Here is a 21,176-nt window from a genome sequence, read left to right as displayed (position 1 = left end):
GAAGTAAATTAAATTTAAATTGTAATTTTACCAACTTAATTAACTACCTTATACAATGGTGAGTTCTCTGGTGACTATGTTTTGTGGTGGCTAAGGTTACCTATAGTTGACTGGCCAATAAGATTAAGATACATGTATGAAAAAGTTGGCTAGGATATAATTAATTTTAAGAATCGAAATATGACCATAATGGCAGAGTGGTAATCACATGTCCTAAAATCATTTTTTTATGGATTGGGCTTTGAGTGAAATGGACAACAAAAAAAAAATTATAATAGTATATTTCAAAAAATGTGTATCAAAGTAAGACGAAATATATAGTAATTGAATACTCAGTAAATTAAATACCTAGAACTGGTTAAAAAAAAAGAGATGATGCAAAATAAAGTAGTAAATATTGTATGCAGTACGAAAATAAAAATAATAAACATTGTAATGTCTAATGCTCAAGAATCTATTATAAACAATTGTTATCATTTGTAATAATATTAAAGTAAAAATATTAATTAAAATGAAGAAAGTCGCTACCATTGATAACATTTGTAAAACAAAATCTTAAATAGTGAAGTGTGAAAATCTATACTATGTTTATATAATTATAAGTCTTTAACATTTACAAAAAAGAGTAAATTCTCTCTCAGTTGGTAAATTTTAAAATCTAATGATTAAGTTAATTATCCTAAATGCTAACTATAAAATGATCCCGTTATTTTTTAATCTATGATACATTATTTATATTTCATAGATATTTAAGAACCATGAAAATCGTTAAAAAATTATTATTGTAACTTGTAAGCAAAGAATTTTATACTAAACACTAAAAAAGTAAAGATTGTTATTTATGAGAACAATAAAAAAATGTACATTAATTTTATTACTAATAAAATTAAATAATTTAGATATGAAAACGTGAATCATATATATACCTTTTAAATCTTAAATCTTAAATTCTTAACTTAACAACTTTTAAATTTAATTTATTATAATCCCTAATCTCTAAATACTCAAACCTTTTGATCTAAATTATTTTGGCTACACCATGAATATTATTACTTCTGATACCATTAATCACAAATACATAAATGCATTTTACTTTATTAAAAAAATGTTAAAGATTTGCAATTGTATAAGTATAATATTATTAGTAGCGGTTTTTTAATTTTAATTAATAATTTTTACTATTTTATTGTTGTTTATCATAGAACCTTTGAGCATTAGACATTACAATGTTTACTGTTATTTTTGGACTGTATAATATGATACAATGCTTATTACTTTATTTTGTATCAACTCTTTTTTTTTTAAACCACATTCTAACCATTTAATTTACTGAATGTCCAATTATTATTTTCTTTTATTTTGACTACATTTTTAGAATATTTCACTCTAGTTCCATTTCTTTTTATTGTTCATTTCACTCAAAGCCCAATTCATTAAAAAAAATCGTTCTAAGACATGTAATTTGTAATTACTATTCTACTATTGCAGTGATGTTTCTTGGACTACCTGTTTACTTTGAAGGGATACATTAGTTACTGTTTTTTATGTATGTATCCTAATTTTATTAGTCAGTCAATTATAGTCACACTTAGCCACCACAAAATATGGCCACCACAGAAGTCACCTTATACAATACTATGACACATTAACATTGTTACAGCTGGGTGATGTCTAAAATTAGCTCAAGAATTTTGAGCTTATCTGATACACCATTGAATCTGAAGCATTGGATTAAATTAATAAAAGATCTAATGATTTATATTTAATCTGTAAATAACTTATTAAAAATTACACTACAGATCACAAATATTTCGATATTTTAAATTTACCCCATAATAAAATTAGAGAGATTCAGTGACAAAACCGTCGTTTCAGCGAAGGTTGTTGCCGCTGAAGATCTTTCCCAGTAAAGTAATCCACGTTTTTGGTTGCATGATTGTCGACGATGAAAAAATGACTAGTGAGTACCTATTAATCGTTCTTCTGTTCTTCCTCTCTCCCAAAATTTACGATTTTCCCTTCTTCTTTTTTTGGTTAAAGCACGATTATGATAACCTAGAATAGTGAATAACTTCATATTATGAACGGGATTAATCTTGCTCTTCGACTAGTGTCCCCTTCCCTTCTCCCTTTTAGTTTCAAGCACTTGCTCAAGTGTTCCATCAAAAGAAAGAGGCCCTTGTTCATGACACAGGGTTTTTATTTTTCAAAATTTCCTTTTAGAACAAATTTCATGCCATGGATTGATATTGTTAGATGGCTTTTCTGATAGTTTCTTTGAATTATGTCCTAATCTTATTCTTTCTCTAACATGATGAGTGTTTAGAAATTTCATATGCATCTCCAAGACTGTAACTTTTATTAACAATTGTTAAATTATTGCTTTTATAATTGCTGATATGCTTGTTAATGTTGCTTCCATTTGATGTTTGTTTCATGATTCCGCTCCATAGGGCCTTCTGGCTTTAATTTGGCATTGGCCATTGCTCTGCACAATATCCAAGAGGTATCGATCTTGTGACAGAACCTGTTTACTGTAGACATGGAGGCAATGGAGATGATGGGTTAGTTCTGATTTTGATGGTGGTTCTTGTTTAACTATGGAGGTTGTTTTTGTTGTTTCTTTGCTTCAGTAGAAAAGGTTATTAAGAAAGTCAAACAAATAAATAGAAAAAAGAAGCTTGACCATTATTTTGGATTTTGATGTTGGTATCTAATATTTATACAAATGCAATTGAAGTTTATGGCATTCTAGTTCTAGGATCTGATTATGATATGTATGTTATCAGTTATGTCAATAATTACTGTAAACTTAATCTATAATTAAAAAAAATGTTTTGATTTTTATTCTGGATGTTTTGTAGTAAATAGCAGGCATTCAATTTGGCATCTTGTTCCTGGAACTTTTCATATGTGAAGATCTCTTATCTGCATCTGCTTGTATAGCCATTGCCGATTATCTAATGTCACCTCACCACCAAGAGAGCGGGTAACAGATCCGCCACTACATGCACCTATTTTGCAACATTCTTCAAGGGACCATTTCATACAAAATCCACTAGCAAAAAGGTCTCCTGCTCCAGTAACATCTATAGTTTTTGCTTCCCCTATGGCTGGGACACGTACCACCTAACATGGAAAGAGAAACATAGTTCATGATAGCAAATAGATATTAGATCATTAATCACATGAGCTTTAAGCTAGTTCACATTATATTATGATCGAGTGTCACAAATGTAAAACTACCAAGAAAACCTGAACTTTATCTTAACGATTTTCCAATTTAGATAATAATAATGTGCCTAATATGCATTCATTATGACACAGTAAAAACATTTTTGGCAAATAACTAGTCCCATGCTCCTATACATGGTGAATTTTGCTGATTTACGCACCTCCTTGCCATGTTTAGCAATGCATCCATTATTGCCTAAAGTTACCACAGCCTATTTGCAATATTTAGCCAGAAATTCTACAGCAGCAAATGGATCGGCATTATGCTCATCCCTGAAAATAATGGTAATGTAAATGGATGTAATGTACCAAAAGAGTGGAACAGAGGTCTATGTTGACAGACTCCAATAACTTCATAAGTGGTGGCTTAAATTTCCTCACAATCTTGTCAAAGAAAAGAAGTATTACGGAACAGTTAGCTTCATTAATTTTTTCAGGGAAGAAAACAAAAGAAGAATTATAAAAAATTTAGAGACATTCATGCATAGTTGTAAAAAATCTAAATTTTTATATAAACTCATGATACCTCACTAGGCTATATGCAAGAAATTTGTTGTAATGCTTTCAATTTGAAATGATCTTGTCAATTTTTGGCATAGTTTTCACTTTCCAACTCAACTTATGCTTGGTGTAATAGGATCCATGAATGGTTTTATTCTGTTGTCATTGAAGATCATGTTCCGCTTCCTTAATTACAGTTTGGTTAATTCAGACGAGTGAGCAACCTTGTTAATAGCTAATTCTGGTTAAAATAAGATTGGATTATATTGAAACTCTTTATCAAAGTATATTTATAAAGATATTTGAAGAGGAATATATTATTCTGAAAACAATTTAAAACGATATATGAAGAAGTACATCATTGCATTACATTATTCTAATAACTAGAAATACAAAATACCACAGACTAAGTTTGATTGCAAAAAGTGATACATGTTAGAAACTAAAATTTATTGAATATATAATCCAGCAACTCCAACACACTGCATGTATCTTGGCACTAGCAGTAACCACCCAAGTCAAATGAGTCCATCTCAGATTAGAAGTGCGGAGCGAATCTGCATCAATATGCAACCAAATGGATGTATCATGTATGTGGATATTCTACAAAATATGTAGAACCATAAATGCACTAAAAAAAATTAAGCTGCATTAACAAATCAAACATAGAATTAGAACATCACAAATAGAATCATAAACACAGAAATTGAAATCAGACTCATAAAAACAAATTCCAAAATTTTATAACCCTCATAAACAGAACAAAAAAAATTCGAACAAACATATAACCAGAAAACAACAATTGAATGAAATCAATGAAGCAAATTCATACAAAAATTGAACAATAAGATAAATTAAACAAAAAAATTGAATTAAATCAATGAAGCAAATTTATGCATGAGGTTGAGGATCCATTGGAACTGAGACCTACGTCGCTACTTGCTAAGGACGATGCCGCTGAGGAGTGATAACGATGCGGGTGCATGACGACGGCAAAGAGAACGACGGCGCTCCGAGTTTGAGAACGAACGACGCGAAGAGAGATACCGAGAATGAACGACGCGGAGAGAGGGGCTAAGAACGACGCTGGGAGAGGGACTAAGAACGGCAGCAGTTGCTGGGCTGGACGGCTACGGCACAGATCCAGAGAAGAGTAGTGGTGGTGGTGGTAGTGGTTCTGTGTATAGAAAGGAGAGTGCAAGAGTAGTGGTGTATAGAAGAGAGTGCAGTGAGTTTGGGGTAAAGAAATTAGGGTGGCTCAATGAATTTTAAAAATATTTGAGTAAATATAAAAAATTAATAATTATTATTAAACCCCCTTGTGAGTCATATTTAAAAGAGCAATGTTAGGGGGACAATAACTTTTGTGATTGTTAGCCATCAACTAACCATCAATGATGATTTGATGGTGTGAGATTGGTATGAGATTTCATCCAATGGCTCACATTTCTCTGCTGGTTACATGCTGGCCAAAATTCAATAGAATTGCTGACCCCTAGACTTTTCTTATTTAAAATTTATGTATTGTGCACATCACAAATGCTCAAAACACTTGAGCTTATTAAAGACAAACCCAGCTGGGTGATCATCAAAAATAAGTTTAGGAATTATTATAGTATATGAAACTCGACTTAAAAATTTATTATAATAAAATCAGAATTTTAAAAATCAAATTGAATAATTACGTAAATTTTAAGACTATTATCAAAATTTACTCATTCTATTATTCTCAATTTTCACATATTTGGATACGTGCACTGGATGCGTGCGCCATGGGTTCCACTGGTTCTTATTTCTTTTGTTTATTTTAAAATTTTGACAATTGCTTTGAGAAATTTTTAATTTGTATATGATTGTGTTTGAGGTGAATTATAGAAAAATTGTGTAGTTTAATTATTTTTTCGAATATGGTGCACTTTAAAATTTCTCCCGGCAAGTTTTTTACTGATAATATTAGGGGTGGCAACGGGGCGGGTAGAGACAGATTTTTGTTTTATCTGATTTCGTCCTGCCATACAATAATTCGTATAAAATTCGTTTCACTTTTATCCGCAAGTAGTAAAATATTGAACCCTAATCCGTCTCTGCAGGTACCTGCCCGGCCTTTACCTATCCCTATAATTATTAAAATCCAATAAATAAAATTAAATTACAAAATTTATATAACCAGATCACATACATAACATAAATTAAAATAAAAATTTAAATATGATACAATATTATTAATCATTTATTAATTATTTTACATATATTATACATATTATATATTAAAATTATATACAGGTTCGGGTGGTATTGCCATCCCTAAATAATATACTTCTACCGCTATCAAAATTTGCCTCCTGTGTTTTTTTTTATATAAAAAAAGGGTCAATTCTATTTTTTTAAAAAATAATAAAAAAGATAATTAGTTCCAATGAATTCCCATTTTTTGAAATTACAAAAAAAAAAAGTTGAATCGCTTTACTGAGTTTTTCGTTTTGAAAATGTTTTGACAATTTCTAATTGTCCTTCATGTTTTCGAAAAATTACCAACAATTCCCATCTTGATAATGATACCAGTATAATATAAGAATAGTGATAAGATTAATTTGGTTAGTTATAAAAAAAATGTGTTGTCTTCTTGAAGAAATAGAAAATATCTTTTGTATAAATATTACTCTTATATTAGTAACTAGTGACAACCAATAATACAACTCTATAAAATTCATTTTCACATGCAATTTTACTCTTTATACACAAATTATATCATGGTATTTAGAGTTTAGGTTCAAGATTCATGACTGTTTTAATCCCTTTCTCATCCACTACTTCTTTTTCCTCTACCAATCTATCAATTTCCATCATTGACAAACTCAATGAAAATTCACATTACACATGGTAGCAACTGGCTCTCCATGTAATCAATGCAAACAGATCAAGTAATCATCTTGATGCAACCAAAATTTTAACTCAATTTGATAGTGAAGCTGCATGTCTTGCTGAAACTGAAGCTGCTGCTTATACCGAATGGAAAGTGAAAGATGACAGCTTCATGACATGCCTTAGATTGTGCTTATGGTCATCAAGTGTGGACAAAGATTTAAGATTATTTCGCTAAAGTGTTCAAAATTCGTGTTCAACAATTAAAAGTTCAGTTTAACACAATCTGCAAATAAGGTCTTTTTGCAAAAGAATATCTCAAACAGATTAGAGAAGTTGTTGATACTTTGGCCTCTCTTGGACATGTATTATCTCTTGATGATCATGTCACAACCATAACCAGATGTCTAACTGAGGAGTATGCATTATACATATCCTCCATCATGACTAAATCTGATTCACTTTCTTTGATTGAGATTGAAGGTTTATTACTAGCACATGAAGCAATGTTTGAAAGATTTAGAAAAAATTGAATTAGGTGTAGTTCATGCAAATTACACCTATACACAAGATCAATTTGTTAGAGGATCTTCAAGACCACCCTTTGGAGGACGCAAAGGACGCAGTGGAAGGTTCCGTACTAGCAGATTTTTCAATTTTGATCAACGACTCGGTGTCAAGTGTGTTATCGATTTGGCCATACCGAATATCGCAATGACTTGTTTCCACTTATTTGATTCTTCTTATCAACAATCTACCATGAATCCATCTCAGGCTCCACCACCTCCACCATCCACTTTTCATAATCTTAGGACATACTTGGCTACTCCTTCAACATTTTTTTTATTCAATGTGGCTATCTAATACTAGTGCTAGCCATCATGTCACTAGCGATTAGGGGTGGAAAAAGGTCAGGCGGCCTGCCAGGGGCCTGCAGTCTGGCCTATGTTTGGCCTGGCCTGGCCTGTTATAAAATAGGTACAGGCCCAGGCTCTTTTAAAAGCCTTAATACATTAATAAGTCAGGCCTAGGCTTACTAATTAGCCTTATAGGCCTGGCAGGCCTGCCTGGGCCTGTTAAAATATAATTAAATATATAAATAATTATTTATTATTAATAAAATTATGAGATATTTTAAATTTATTATATTTTATTATAAATATTTTTGTATATTTTAAATATGTTAGAAGTTTAAAGTTTTTTATAAATATTAAATATATGACATATTATATATAAAAATTTTTATTAAAAAATAATTTTCTGCAGGCCAGACTCAGGCCAATCAACTGTATGACAGGCCAGACCTGTTAAGAGCAAAGCCTGGCCTGACTTGGCCTGTTTCCACCCCTACTGGCGATGCTCAGAATTTGCTATCGTCATTTGAATATAATGGCTCAGAACAAATTATGTTAAGTAATGGTAAAGGTGTGAGTATTACACATTATGGTAAAAATTATTTGATTAATCTTGATATATACTCGTAGAGCTTTCTTGTTGGATAAACTCTTGCATTCACCTAACATTGCACACAATCTTATTAGTGTAAGAAATTTTGCAACTGATAACAACTATTATTTTGAATTCCATGATGATTTTTGCCTTGTTAAATCTCAGGAAACTCAGGAGGTTCTACTCCAAGAAACACCTAGACAAGGAATTTATGTGTTTTAACGTGTTGTTGTGCCTTGTTCTAGTCTAAATAATATTTTTACTCATCTAAATTCTAGTGATCATATACATAGGGTGTAGGGGTGTTCATAAGTTGGGTGAAAATTGGGTTTGTCCTGACTTATACCCGACCCTAAATATCCATCGAGTCTATTTTTAGACCCTAACCCGATCTTAGACCTGATAAAACCTAAACATTTTCGGACCACAACTATACCGGGTGAAAACCAGGTCTTTAAAGCTTTAACAATAATTTATGAAAAAACTTATTTATGATGCACTTATTTATAAAGAAGAAACTTATTACCAAAATGTTGATATCTATATTTGAACTTAAATTTTTCTATAAATTCTAATTTGATGCTTCTTTGATCAATTTTTTAATTCAACAAGTATGTTTAAAAATAAAACAATAAGCTTATAATTAATATAACATAATAGTGAAATTAATTTAAAATATATATATATATATTTAGTTCCCTTAGGGTGCACATGAGTCGGGTGAAGCCGGGTTCGTCTTGACCAGGCCCGAAATAATAACCGGATCTATTTTTTAGACCCTTATCCAACTCTAAACCCGGTGAAATCATACCAAATCAATCCCTAAAATGTTCGGGGCCGGGCCGGGTCATAAACACCCCTACTAGGGTGTTTCTTGCACAATCTGATTCTTATAAGTTGTGGCACCATCGACTAGGCCATTGTTCCTCAAAAACAATTCTGGGTGTAACGAATAAATGCAATGTGCATGTCTCTTCTAATATTGTTCCATCTAATGTGTGTGAATTTTGTTGCAATGCAAAGATGCATTTTCTTTCTCTTAATCTTGATAAATATAATCACACTGCTCCTTTAAATATGGTTTACTCAGATTTATAGACCTGCTCTGGTAATTTTATATCATAGTTTCTCTTATTATATCTCTTTTGTTGATACCTTTAGTAGGTATACTTGTATATATTTGCTGCATTCAAAGTCTCAAGCTTTTCCGGCTTTATTGTAATATAAGACTATGTTAGAGAAGCATACATGTTTCAAGCTTAAGCGATTTCAAACCAATCATGGGCGCGAGTATTTGTCACAAACTTTTACACAATATCTCGCTAATCAAGGCATTGAGCACAGGTATTATTGTCCATATACGCATCAACAAAATGAAGGGGTTGATCGCAAGCATCGTCACATCACAGAGACTGATTTGTCATTGCTTGCTATAACATTTCTTCGCTTAATTCACTGGGATGATGCTTTCCTCTCAGCCACATACATCATCAATCGTCTTCCATCTCCCAATATAAACTTGGTAATTCCTTTTGAACTTATGCACTTTAGAAAATCAGATTATGAATTTTTGTGAGTGTTTGGTTGTGCATGTTTTTCATGCTTAAAACCTTATTCTCAAACAAAATTAAATTTCAAATCTCAATTATTGATTTTTCTCGAACATGCTCCTCACGATAAAGGGTATAAGTTCCTTACAAAGTCTGGCAAAATCATTATCCCTCGCCATGTGATTTTTGATTAGCAACGCTTTTCTTATGCAGAATTATTCTCCACTGATTCTGTCCCTGAGACCAAAACCTATTTTTCTCATACATCTTTTGTGTTTTTTTTTTGGCACTACCACCTCCACTGTACCATCTAATTCAAGCCTTAATTTACCCTCTGATTCTTCTCACAATTTACCTACACCAACCAAAGAGAATGAGGGACTTATAAATCATTCTCACAAAAATCAAAGTCTTGATTCTATTTCTCTTCCTATAGACACTATGTTTCCACCAACTACACCCCTACTGTCTTCATTTAATCCTTCTTTTTCTAATAATCAACTTTATTCTTGTAGTATTTTTATCTTAGATATCGAGATACAGTTTGGTAGTGTACTTAAGCCTCATATTAAACCCAATCATCATCCTATGCAAACTAGATTGAAATCGGGTATTAGTAAACCCAAGTTATATCGCATATTGGTAACTTCTCAACTTGATTTGATTAATAATATTTCCTCTAATTTGACTCAAACTTTACAATCTGAATATTGGCATCAAGATATGATTGAAGAGCTAAATGCTCTATACAAGACCAATACATAGTCTATTGTTGCTACACCTACAAACACTAAAATGATAGGCTACAGACGGATATTTGTCATTAAACGCTATCCAAATGGTGAAATCATGAAGTATAAGGCAAAATTAGTTGTCAAAGAAAATCATTAAATAGAAGGCATTGACTATGATCAAGTTTTTGCTCCCGTTATCAAATCTACAACTATTCGGATTATTTTTACAATTGCATTGAAAAATCAATGACAAATTCGCCAATTTGATTTTAACAATGTATTTTTTAATGGAGACAATGATTCAATGAACTTGTTTTTATGAAACAACCACCAAGTTTTATACAAGGTTATGATGCCCAGGTTTGTAAATTACACAAGTCCTTATATGGACTCAAGCAAGCTTCAAGATTATGGTTTCTTAAACTTTCTTCTACTTTAGCTCAATTTGGATTCATTAAAACCAGGTGAGATCATTCTTTATTTACTAAACATGATGGTGATCTTATCTTATATATCATTATTTATGTTGATGATATACTAATTACTAAAAATAATTTTCAAGTCATACAATCTACTATTGATAAATTAAATCATGTCTTTTTTCTCACGGACCTAGGTGAATTTAACTTCTTTCTAGGAATAGAAGCATACAAATTAGAATCTGGTACTGTCCACCTTTTTCAAATGAAATATATTAGGTAGCTTTTGTTTGTAGAGACACGACAGAACAGGACACTGAGACAAAGACAATAGGACAGAGACATTAAAAATTATGTTTTGTGTATCGTGTTTGGATACGATGGATAGGAATGTCCAGTATTATGTTTGGATACACATGGACAAGACTAAAATATTATATAAAACGACTAAAATAGCCATGTGATTCCAAATTTTTTAGTATAAACTAATTTAATAAATAATGAGAGTACGTAGGAGTACAGATAGTGGGAACTTGAAAAAAATATTTGAAACAGTAAAAAATTTTAATAAAAAATTATATAATAGTATTTATATTAAAATAAAATTTATAAATATAATTATTTTTTTAAATTTTGTTATTATTTTTATTACAAATCAAATAATATAATATAAGGTTAAAATGATGTTGAAGTAAGAATGATAAGAAAAAAGAAATTATCCAATCCAATAAAAATTTTTATAAAAAGGAGAGAGTACCTGAGAAAAAAAGAGAAAGAAAAAGAACGTAGAGATAGAAATTAGAAAAAGAGCATAGGGTAAAAAAGTACTTTCTGAAAACAACGCAAAATAGGAAAAATAAGAAGGGGTAACAGTGGAATAATAAAAAATAGCACCATGGACAAAAAAGAAAAAAATTCATAAAAACAGTCCATGTCCCTCTTCCAAATCCCGTGTCCATCATTGTCCTTCGTAAAAGAGTGGACACAAAAGTATAAAAAACTGTCCCGGAGACAATATGTTCAATGTCCATGTCTTTGCTTCCAAACGCTTTTTAAGAATGTGCTGTCCATGTCTCCGTGTCCTGTCTCCGAAAACAAACGCTACCTTAGTGACCTTCTTCAAAGAGTGGGTATGAAAGATTCTAAAGCGGTTCCTACACCCATGACTACCTTTGTTAATTTGTCAAAAAATAGAGAGGAGGAATTTGAAAATCCTTTTTTTTTATAGGTCGATCATGGGCTCCCTTCAATATGCTACTCTCATTCATCCTGACATAGCTTTTTTGGTAAATAAATTGTGTCAATATATGTAGAAACCTCTCATTATTGAAAATGTGTTAAGAGATTATTACGCTACCTCTCTAGAACTATTACTCATGGTCTTGTATTTCATGCTAGCAATGACTTACATTTATTTGCTTTTTCAGACTCTGATTAGGACTCGAATTTGGATGACCGTCGTTCTGCATGTGGTTATAGCATTTATATGGAATCAAATTTTGTCTCATGATCAAATTGAAAGCAAGCATCCGTTAGTAGATCAAGCATGGAGGCCGAATACCGCGCTCTTGCTGCTGCAGAATCGAAAATTATTTGGATCCAAAATTTGTTACAAGAATTGAGAGTGAAAATTACATTAACACCAACTTTATACTGTGACAATGAGAGTGTTGTCCTTTTTTCGCAAATCTAATTTTGCACAGCAAAACCAAGCATTTTGAGTCTAACAAATAAGCACGATATATATTTCGGGTCAGATTTGGGTCACATCAAATCCGATTTTACCCGACCCATGAACACCCTTACCTATTTTCTTGAATTTATTCACAAAGTTTACTACTAAACTTAAACTTTGCTCCTAAAGTCACCTTAATTTTGAAGGGAGCTATAATGATACTATTATAATACAAAAATAATGGTAAAATTAGTTTGGTTAGTTATAAAAAAAAATGTATTGTCTTCTTGAAGAAATAAAAAATATCTTTCATATAAATACTACTTTTATATTAATAACTAATGACAAGCAATAATACAACTTTGCAAAATTCATTTTCACATGCAATTTTACTCTTTATACATAAATTTTATCACATTTTAAGGATTTCACCGTCACTAAATCATATTAAAATTTGTTATCCTTGCTTTGAAATCCCTTAAAATATAAATGGTAAACGATTCTTTCTAACTTTATAATATGTGATAGGTTCACGTATAATTCATTAAGTAACAGCAGTAACTACAACTTGTTTAAATTAGAATTAAAATCTTAACTAAAATCAAAATTTTTTTATCAAGTATTCTATTTCAAATGGTAAATCATATTTTGTAATTTGTAAAAAAATTAACTTAAATTTCTAATTTATGTTTAAATTTAACTCAACTAAAATTAAAGAGAGAGAAAAAAGAACATAAGTTACATTATTTTGATACAAAAGATAGAATTTTATTTAATAATAAATTAAATATAAATAAAATGTAATAAAAGATTTGATTTATCTTTTTTTTCGTAAAAATTTAGAAAAAAATAGAACGTTATAAAATATAATTATAAAAAAATAATGATAACAATGTATATTTTTTATTTTTTTATAAAAAATGTAAAATATACTATTTTAATATTTTAGAATATAATATTTATATTTATGTTTTATCTGTCAAAAATAGTTTTATGATTTTATATCTATATTTTAAGGTGAGAATTTAGATAACTTCACGTGAAATTGATAATTGAAAATTGTTAGATGAAAATTTGGTCCAACTTTTTAAATCATTTAATAACTCTTAACTATCAATTTTATATAAAATTAATTATACTTGAGTTTCCACTATATTTTAATATCTTATAAACAAACCCAGAGAATAATAAGAATTTAGATGAGTGATGAATTCAGGTGAAACCCATCCAACTGTGTCACTTTCCTCTCGCAAGATTAAATCATTTTTGTGTAAGGGAGTTGATAAACTCCAATTTTGTGATTTATCTTGTACTTAATTTAGGAAATTTCATCAACTTTTCTCACATTTATTCAATGAAACAGCATGATTTTGTAATTTTTCCTAATTTTGCGCTTAAGAGTGAAAACATGCTTTTTAACCCCTTAAATTGGTGATTTTTAATTCACTTTAATTTCATTTGATGCCTTGATGTGTTTGTTGAGTGATTTCAGGTTTATAAGGCAAGTATTGGATGGAAGAAGTAAAGAGAAAAGCATGCAAGTTGGAGAATTCATGGAAAATCAAGGATTTGGAGTGCATACATCGACGCGCACGCCTGGCATGACGCGCACGCGTGAAGATGAGGTCGTCAGGCAACGCGTACGCGTGACATGACGCGTACGCGTGACATGACGCGTACGCGTCACAGCAGGCACGTGACCTCGTTAAAGTGAAAACGTTGGGGGTGATTTTTGAGCTGCCCAGACCCAAGTCCAACTCATCCCTAAGGCTATTTCATGCATAATTCAAGCTTGAACAAAGGGGGAGCACTTAGTTGTAGATTAGCATCATGTAGGTTAGTTTTCTAGAGAGAGAAGCCCCCTCTTCTCTCTAGAATTAGGGTTCTTAAGTCAATTACATCCTAGATCTAGTTTTAATTTCTTGTTTTCATCCTGTTTTTTCTACATTCTCATGCTCTAGTAATTCAATTCGCTAGTTTCTTAGTATTAATTTTTCTTTGATGTCACTTTTATATTTGTGAATGCTTTTATTGGATCTTAATTCCCTTTTAATGCAATTTTATGTTTTCATATCTCTTTATGTTTATCTTAGTTGCTATTGTGATTTCTTACTCATGTGGTTATAGCTTTCAGTAATTCTTACAATTTGTGATGTTTACTTTTATTGCACTCTAGGTGTTTGTTAAAATGTTTTCTCTAGTTATTGAATAGTTTTCTTTACTCTTGACCTAGGCTAAGGGAATTGAGTGACATTGAGTCATTGGGTCTCATTGAATTGGTGATTTAAGAACCATATGTGGTCAATTTGATAACCATTGACACTAGCCTACTACTAAGTCAATTAGTAGCTAGGTTAGGACTTATGAATTGATGTTGATCAAGCCATTTGACATACTTCAAGCATAGAAATAGACTTAATGAGTTTGGTTCTTCATAATTGTCAATACATGGTTTGTAGACAAGGATGATAATCTCAATTTCCAAGTTTTAGCCAAGAGTTCATTTCCTTTATTTTATTAGTTCTTATCATTTACTCTCTTGTTACTTACTTTTCTTGCCCTTTTACCAAATCAAACCCCCTTATTCTTCATAGCCAATAATTGATCACTTCATTGCAATTCCTTGTGAGACGACCCGAGGTTTAAATACTTCGGTTAATTCTTATTGGTGTTTGTACTTGTGACAACCAAATATTAAAATTTGATGTGAGGATTATTAGTTGGTTTGGAGCTATGCTTACAACGAATTTCTTATTTCTATAAGAGAAATTCTAGACCGAAAATAATTCTTTCTATCAGGAGTATACACATTTTGGTCCTTAAAGAATTTTAGACCAGACACTTTAGTTTCCAACTAAAATTAATTACTCGATTGGTCTCTAACAATTAACTCTGTCAATCACTTAGGTCATTTATTCCGTCAACTCTAACGGATGATAAAATAGTTCCTGACAACTCTAACATGGGATAAAATAGTCCCTAATCTTCTTTGTTCGGAAACAACACTATTCTCTCCTAATTTTCATTATATCTTGCATAACACTAACAATCTAACACTGTAACTTCAAGCTACACAATGCACACTCTACAATTTCAATGTTCACAAGAAAAAAAATTCTCAACTTGTTCTCAACCAATTCATACTCAGGAAAGTAAAGCTATGTCTCTCAACTACTTATCGTCTTTGATGGATCCCATGAATCTAGACAGCAGGTCTGATTTGTTAAGACTCATCGTCGTCGTTGCCATCTCCCTCCTCCTCTGCCCTATCATCTCCATGACCACGTTGTCCACCACTTTGATCGCTTCCTTCAACTTCTTTTTCAAACCAATGTTCAGTAATCGCTTTAATTTTTATATGCGTGGCAATGGCGATATTGCTCGTTGTACTGATAGCTTGGATGCAAGGTTGAAGCTGTCTGCCAACTTGGACTCCAAGAAAGAAAAAATGAAGCACTCAGTGTCTATTTCAAATGAGAATTTGCATATGATGTCGAAGGAGAATCTTCTCATGATATTCAAATGTCCAACAATCTATATTGCTTGCCAGAGAGTGAAGAAAGGCGTGCCTTTGGAGTAGTTGTGAAACAATGTCGTGGACGATGTCAGGATTGGAGGTGATGTTACCGAGAACGTGGAAGTGGATGCTTCTGGTGAGTGAAGTGCAGAGGAGGTGGATGTACCAATCACAGAGATTTAGAAAGTGTGTGCTCCATGACATGTTAAGGTAGATGCAATATGTGTGACAATTATACCATCGCTTAATCTTGGAGCTCAAGAGAAGGAAGGAAAAGATGGAAAAGAAGACCGTGAAGGTAAAGAAGGAGAGCATGAATGTTAGGGTTATGCGAGATATGATAAAAATTGGAAAAGAATAGTGTTGTTTTTGAATAAAAGAGTCAGAGATCATTTTGTCCCTTGTTAGAGTTGTCATGAATCATTTTGTCCCCTGTTAGAGTTATCAGGGACCATTTTGTCTTTCGTTAGAATTGACAAAGCCAAAGACCTAAATGACTGACGGAATTAATTATTAAAGACCAATTGAATAATTAATTTTAGTTAGAGACTAAAGTATCTGGTCTAAAATTCGCTAAGGACCAAAATTGATATATACTCTTTGTGTAAGGTCTCTCTTTTATCAAGGTTCCGTTTTAAATAGGCCCACCTGAACTTTTGTTGCTTTCCACCGATGAAAATGAAATGAGAGTGAAAGAAATGCATCCACCTGAACTGTGTGCATGTTTGATATGTGTTCTTAGCCAGAAGCCCATAAAGACCCAACAAACGGTCCTACACCTAACCATCACATCATATCAAAATTGATATTAAAAAAAAAACACAAATAAATTTCTAACTTTTTCACTTGAAAATGAATATATTTTTTAATTAAAAATATAAAAATATTTGTTATTTTTTAAAATATAAGGCATGTAAATTTTTTCAAAAAATCTATTCATCTTCATATATTTTAAATAAAAGAACTTTAGATATAATATAATATTATAATTTTTAGGCTAGAAAAGTCAGAGTCTAATTTTATTATTTTTTAAAAAATTTAATATAAGATAAAATTAAAAATATGAAATTGATATATATAAATAGAAAAAGGTACTCTTATGTAAAAAGTAAAAAATTCCAAAAGATACATTTTTTTCTTCTTTTGGTGTCTTGGACTAGAAAGTGCACAAACTCAATTCAAAGTGTTCGTTCCATCCATTTAATAAGTTTCCAATTCCTCTGTCTATATATTGACTCCTCTGTGGCTCTGTTTCTCAAATCTCAACTCAACACACACCAACATTGCAAGAAACAAATAAAATTGAGTTTACACAAACACATGGAGAAGAAAAACATAGATCCTAGAAAACCACATTGTTTGGTCTTATCTTACCCAGCACAAGGTCACATAAACCCCATGATCCAATTCTCAAAGCTCTTGGTACATGAAGGAGTGAAAGTAACACTAGCCACCACATGTTTCTATAGCAAGAGCTTACAAAAAGTGCCACCTTACATATCACTTGAATCCATCTCTGATGGGTTTGATAATGGTGGGTTTGTTGAAGCTGGAAACTTTAAGGCCTATTTGGGCCGGTTTTGGGAAGTGGGCCCACAATCACTTTCTGAGCTTATAGAGAAGCTTGCTAAATTAGGCAACCCTATAGATTGTATTATCTATAATTCATTTTTGCCATGGGCATTGGATATTGCTAAGAAATTTGGTATAGTTGGTGCTGTTTATCTCACTCAAAATTTGGGTGTGAATAGCATATATTATCATGTACAGTTGGGGAAGATTAAGGTTCCTCTAATTGAGGATGAGATCTCACTTCCTTCTATGCCTAAACTTCAACTTGAGGACTTGCCTTCTTTCTTCCAAAAATGTGATGATGATGAAGATCAAGTTTTGCTTGACTTGTTAGTGGGTCAATTTTCTAACATTGATAAAGCTGATTGGATACTATGCAATGCAATCTATGAGCTGGATAAAGAGGTTAGTGTTCGACGTTTTTATGAATGTTCTGTATTTATATTCACTCATACAATGTGAAAACGGTTATATATCAATATAAAAGAAAAATATTTTTTTTAAAGGAAAATTAAAAAAAAAGGTTTCATCCTTATATCAATATAAAAGTTAAAAGTATATTTTTTGTTTATAAAATTTAAAAAAAAATTAAGAATATTCCTTCCAGTCACTAACCTCGCCTCCATGACCATCCTCTATTCCAAAACATCACGGTCACTACTACTGGTGCCGGTGGAAATGGATCTTCTCTTAGTAGAAAAAATAGATAAGAGAATAAAATATAATTTTTTATCTTTAATTTTATAAATAAGACTAAAATTAAATAAAAAGATAATAAAAAATTAGATTAAATATTTGACCGCATCCAATTTTTTTTATTGGAGAGTGATCCTCTCCACTACTGGTACCTCTCATCCTGCCGCTACTCACCCCAGACCCCACCATCTTAAGCATCGTTTCATTCCTTTGTCATTGTCCCCCTTCCACGTACGGATGCTTGGATATTGTTGGGGGTTAATTAAATGCCCCCAAGGCCCCACTAGATTTTCAAGATTTTAATAATAATAATAATAATAATAATAATATTTGTTTGTTCTACTATCTTACTGCTGAAACTAACATAGAGAGAAACTGATATAAAATTAAGGAGGGAGAATTTTTTTATTCATGCATTGAGTGTAAGAACTAAAAGTTTCATCAAGTCTTTATGGATCTTGTGAAACTTATATACAGAAGCTATCAAGCTAGTTTTTTAATTGAATTGTCCAATATATCATTTTCTAGTTATTCATTTCAACTTATTTCTGACTAACTAATAATTCAACTATATATTACATTGATACTTACTAAATTTGACTTTATTATATAATTATAAAAATTATTATCATATTATATATACTTTGGTTTTGATATAAAAATTTTAGATTTGTCATTGTTTTTATTTTTTCTTCTTATCCTAATTTTATTATTATCGATATCACCATCTCATTCTATTTATTTTAACTAACTTAAATCATAAAAAAATTAAAAAAATAACTAAAATTTATTTTAAATATTTGAGATTAAATTAAATATTAAAATATTTAAAAATAAATAAATATTTTAGAGATAACCATTAGAGTTTACCCATCAATAACATTAGGAATATGATCTAATTTTATTTTATTAATATTAAGGTTATTAAAGCCTTCTATTATTTTACAACTCTCTAAGGAATCATTATATCAAGAGTAAATATTCAATTCGATCCTTGTCCATTTTTACGAAAAATAAAACGATTAAATAATAATAAAAATCAGTTTTGTGGGGATTTTATTTGTATTTTGTGGGGTTTTAAACCTCCACAAACTATCAATAAGTTTGTTTTTGAAAAATTCCTTCACCAATAGTGATTAAGTGAAGAAAAATCATTGACAAAAATAATGTCGCAAAAAAAAGTAATTGTAGTATAAATACCTTTTAAAGGAAAAAAAGAACATCGAATAAGAAATAAAAGAAGAGAACTTTGATAATATTGATATTGGTGATGATGACGGTAGAAAAGATAACAATTATGATAAATTAATAAAAATAATAGAGATAAGAGTGATAATAATGACGATGAAGAAGGTAGTGGTAATAATTGGTTAAATTGTTGAAAAGAATTTTGTGTAAGGTTAAAACCTTCACAAAATACAAATAAAATCTTCTACAAAACTAATTTTTGTTATTATTTTTAACGAATTTTTTAACAAAGGAATCGTATTGTCCCAAAATAAAAAGGTTGAGGGTTAAAGTGTCCTTTTTTTTTATAGAAATTGCTTTGTCCTTCGTGAAAATAGACAAGAATCGAATTGGGTATTTCCTCTATAATGAATTTTAGTTTTTTTACATTAATAATAGCATAAATTATATTTTTTCATTATTTTCTTTTTCTTCTTTTATTTTCTTCAAATTTCAAATTCAATATGTAATAGTTGCTTCCTAAAATTTGTTTCTAGGTGGCTGATTGGACTACCAAGATTTGGCCAAAATTTAGAACCATTGGACCAAATATTCCCTCTGTATTTTTGGACAAACGAATTAAGGATGATGAAGATTATGGAGCTGCAGCATTCAAGAGTGAAGAAGAATGCATGGAATGGCTACACAATAAACCAAATGGATCGGTTGTTTATGCCTCATTTGGGAGCTTGGTTCCTCTTGATGAAGAACAAATGAGAGAAATAGCATATGGTCTAAGAAATAGTAATCATTATTTTTTGTGGGTGGTTAGAACCTCCGAAGAGATTAAACTTCCAAAAGATTTTGCAAAGAAATCAGAGAAGGGTTTGGTAGTAACATGGTGCTCCCAATTGAAAGTACTAGCTCATCAATCTGTGGCATGTTTTGTAACACATTGTGGTTGGAACTCTACACTGGAAACTTTGAGTTTAGGAGTTCCAACTATTGTAGTGCCACAATGGTCTGATCAAATCACAAATGCAAAGTATATGGTTGATGTTTGGAAAGTGGGAATTAGAGTTCCAATTGATGAGAAAAAGATTGTGAAGAGTGAAGCATTGAGGGATTGCATAAAGGAAATGATGGAGTGCGAGAAAGGAAAAGAGATGAAGAATAATGCCATGCAATGGAAATCTTTGGTTCTCAGGGCAGTTAGTGATGGTGGTGGTGGAAGTTCTCATAGAAACATCATAGAATTCGTAAATAGCTTCTTTCCCTCAGAAGTTACATGTCCTAAATTAGAAATTACTTCTTAATCAACAAGCTCTACTTTTTTTTTCCCTACCTTATTGTATTTGCATGAATCTATAGCTTGTTTGTTATAGGAGATAATACTTAATTTGGTCCTGAAGTTACATTCGAGACTCAATTTAGTTTTTGAAATTTTAATTGTCTCAAATTAGCCTTCAAAATTTTCAGTTGACTCTATGACGAAAATCACTGTAGGAACTAACGTGATTAAAATTTAAAAAATTTAGGGACTAAATTGAGGTAATTAAAATTTCAAAAACCAAATTAAATATTTTTTTGTTATATTATTGTAATATCATAATTTATATCGGATACTTATTCTAATATTTGTAAGACAGGTGTAATTATAAAAATTTGCAATGTAATAAAAATTTATTGGGAATCAACGTATCTAATTTCAAATTTCTTGAGAATTAGTTTTAGTGTTTACTCTACTCAAAAATTTAATACTAAAAAAATTAACACCTCAATTTAATTTTTTAAATTATA

General features: G+C 30.9%; 1 protein-coding gene across 1 annotated transcript; it reads left to right on the top strand.

The window, feature by feature from the left end:
* The first annotated feature begins 17,220 nt into the window (after nucleotides 1–17,220).
* On the top strand, nucleotides 17,221–20,804 carry LOC107486030 (mogroside IE synthase-like). The gene is made up of 2 exons (XM_016106568.3): nucleotides 17,221–17,918; nucleotides 19,934–20,804. Exons 1-2 carry the CDS (start codon nucleotides 17,262–17,264, stop codon nucleotides 20,690–20,692), a joined length of 1,416 nt encoding a protein of 471 aa, XP_015962054.1. The 5' UTR covers nucleotides 17,221–17,261; the 3' UTR covers nucleotides 20,693–20,804.
* Nucleotides 20,805–21,176: the final 372 nt, after the last annotated feature.

The sequence above is a fragment of the Arachis duranensis genome, chromosome 4 (assembly GCF_000817695.3).
Source record: "Arachis duranensis cultivar V14167 chromosome 4, aradu.V14167.gnm2.J7QH, whole genome shotgun sequence".
NCBI lineage: Eukaryota > Viridiplantae > Streptophyta > Magnoliopsida > Fabales > Fabaceae > Arachis > Arachis duranensis.
The sequence above is the reverse complement of the archived record's forward strand: the minus strand, read 5'-3'. Positions and strand labels throughout refer to the sequence as shown.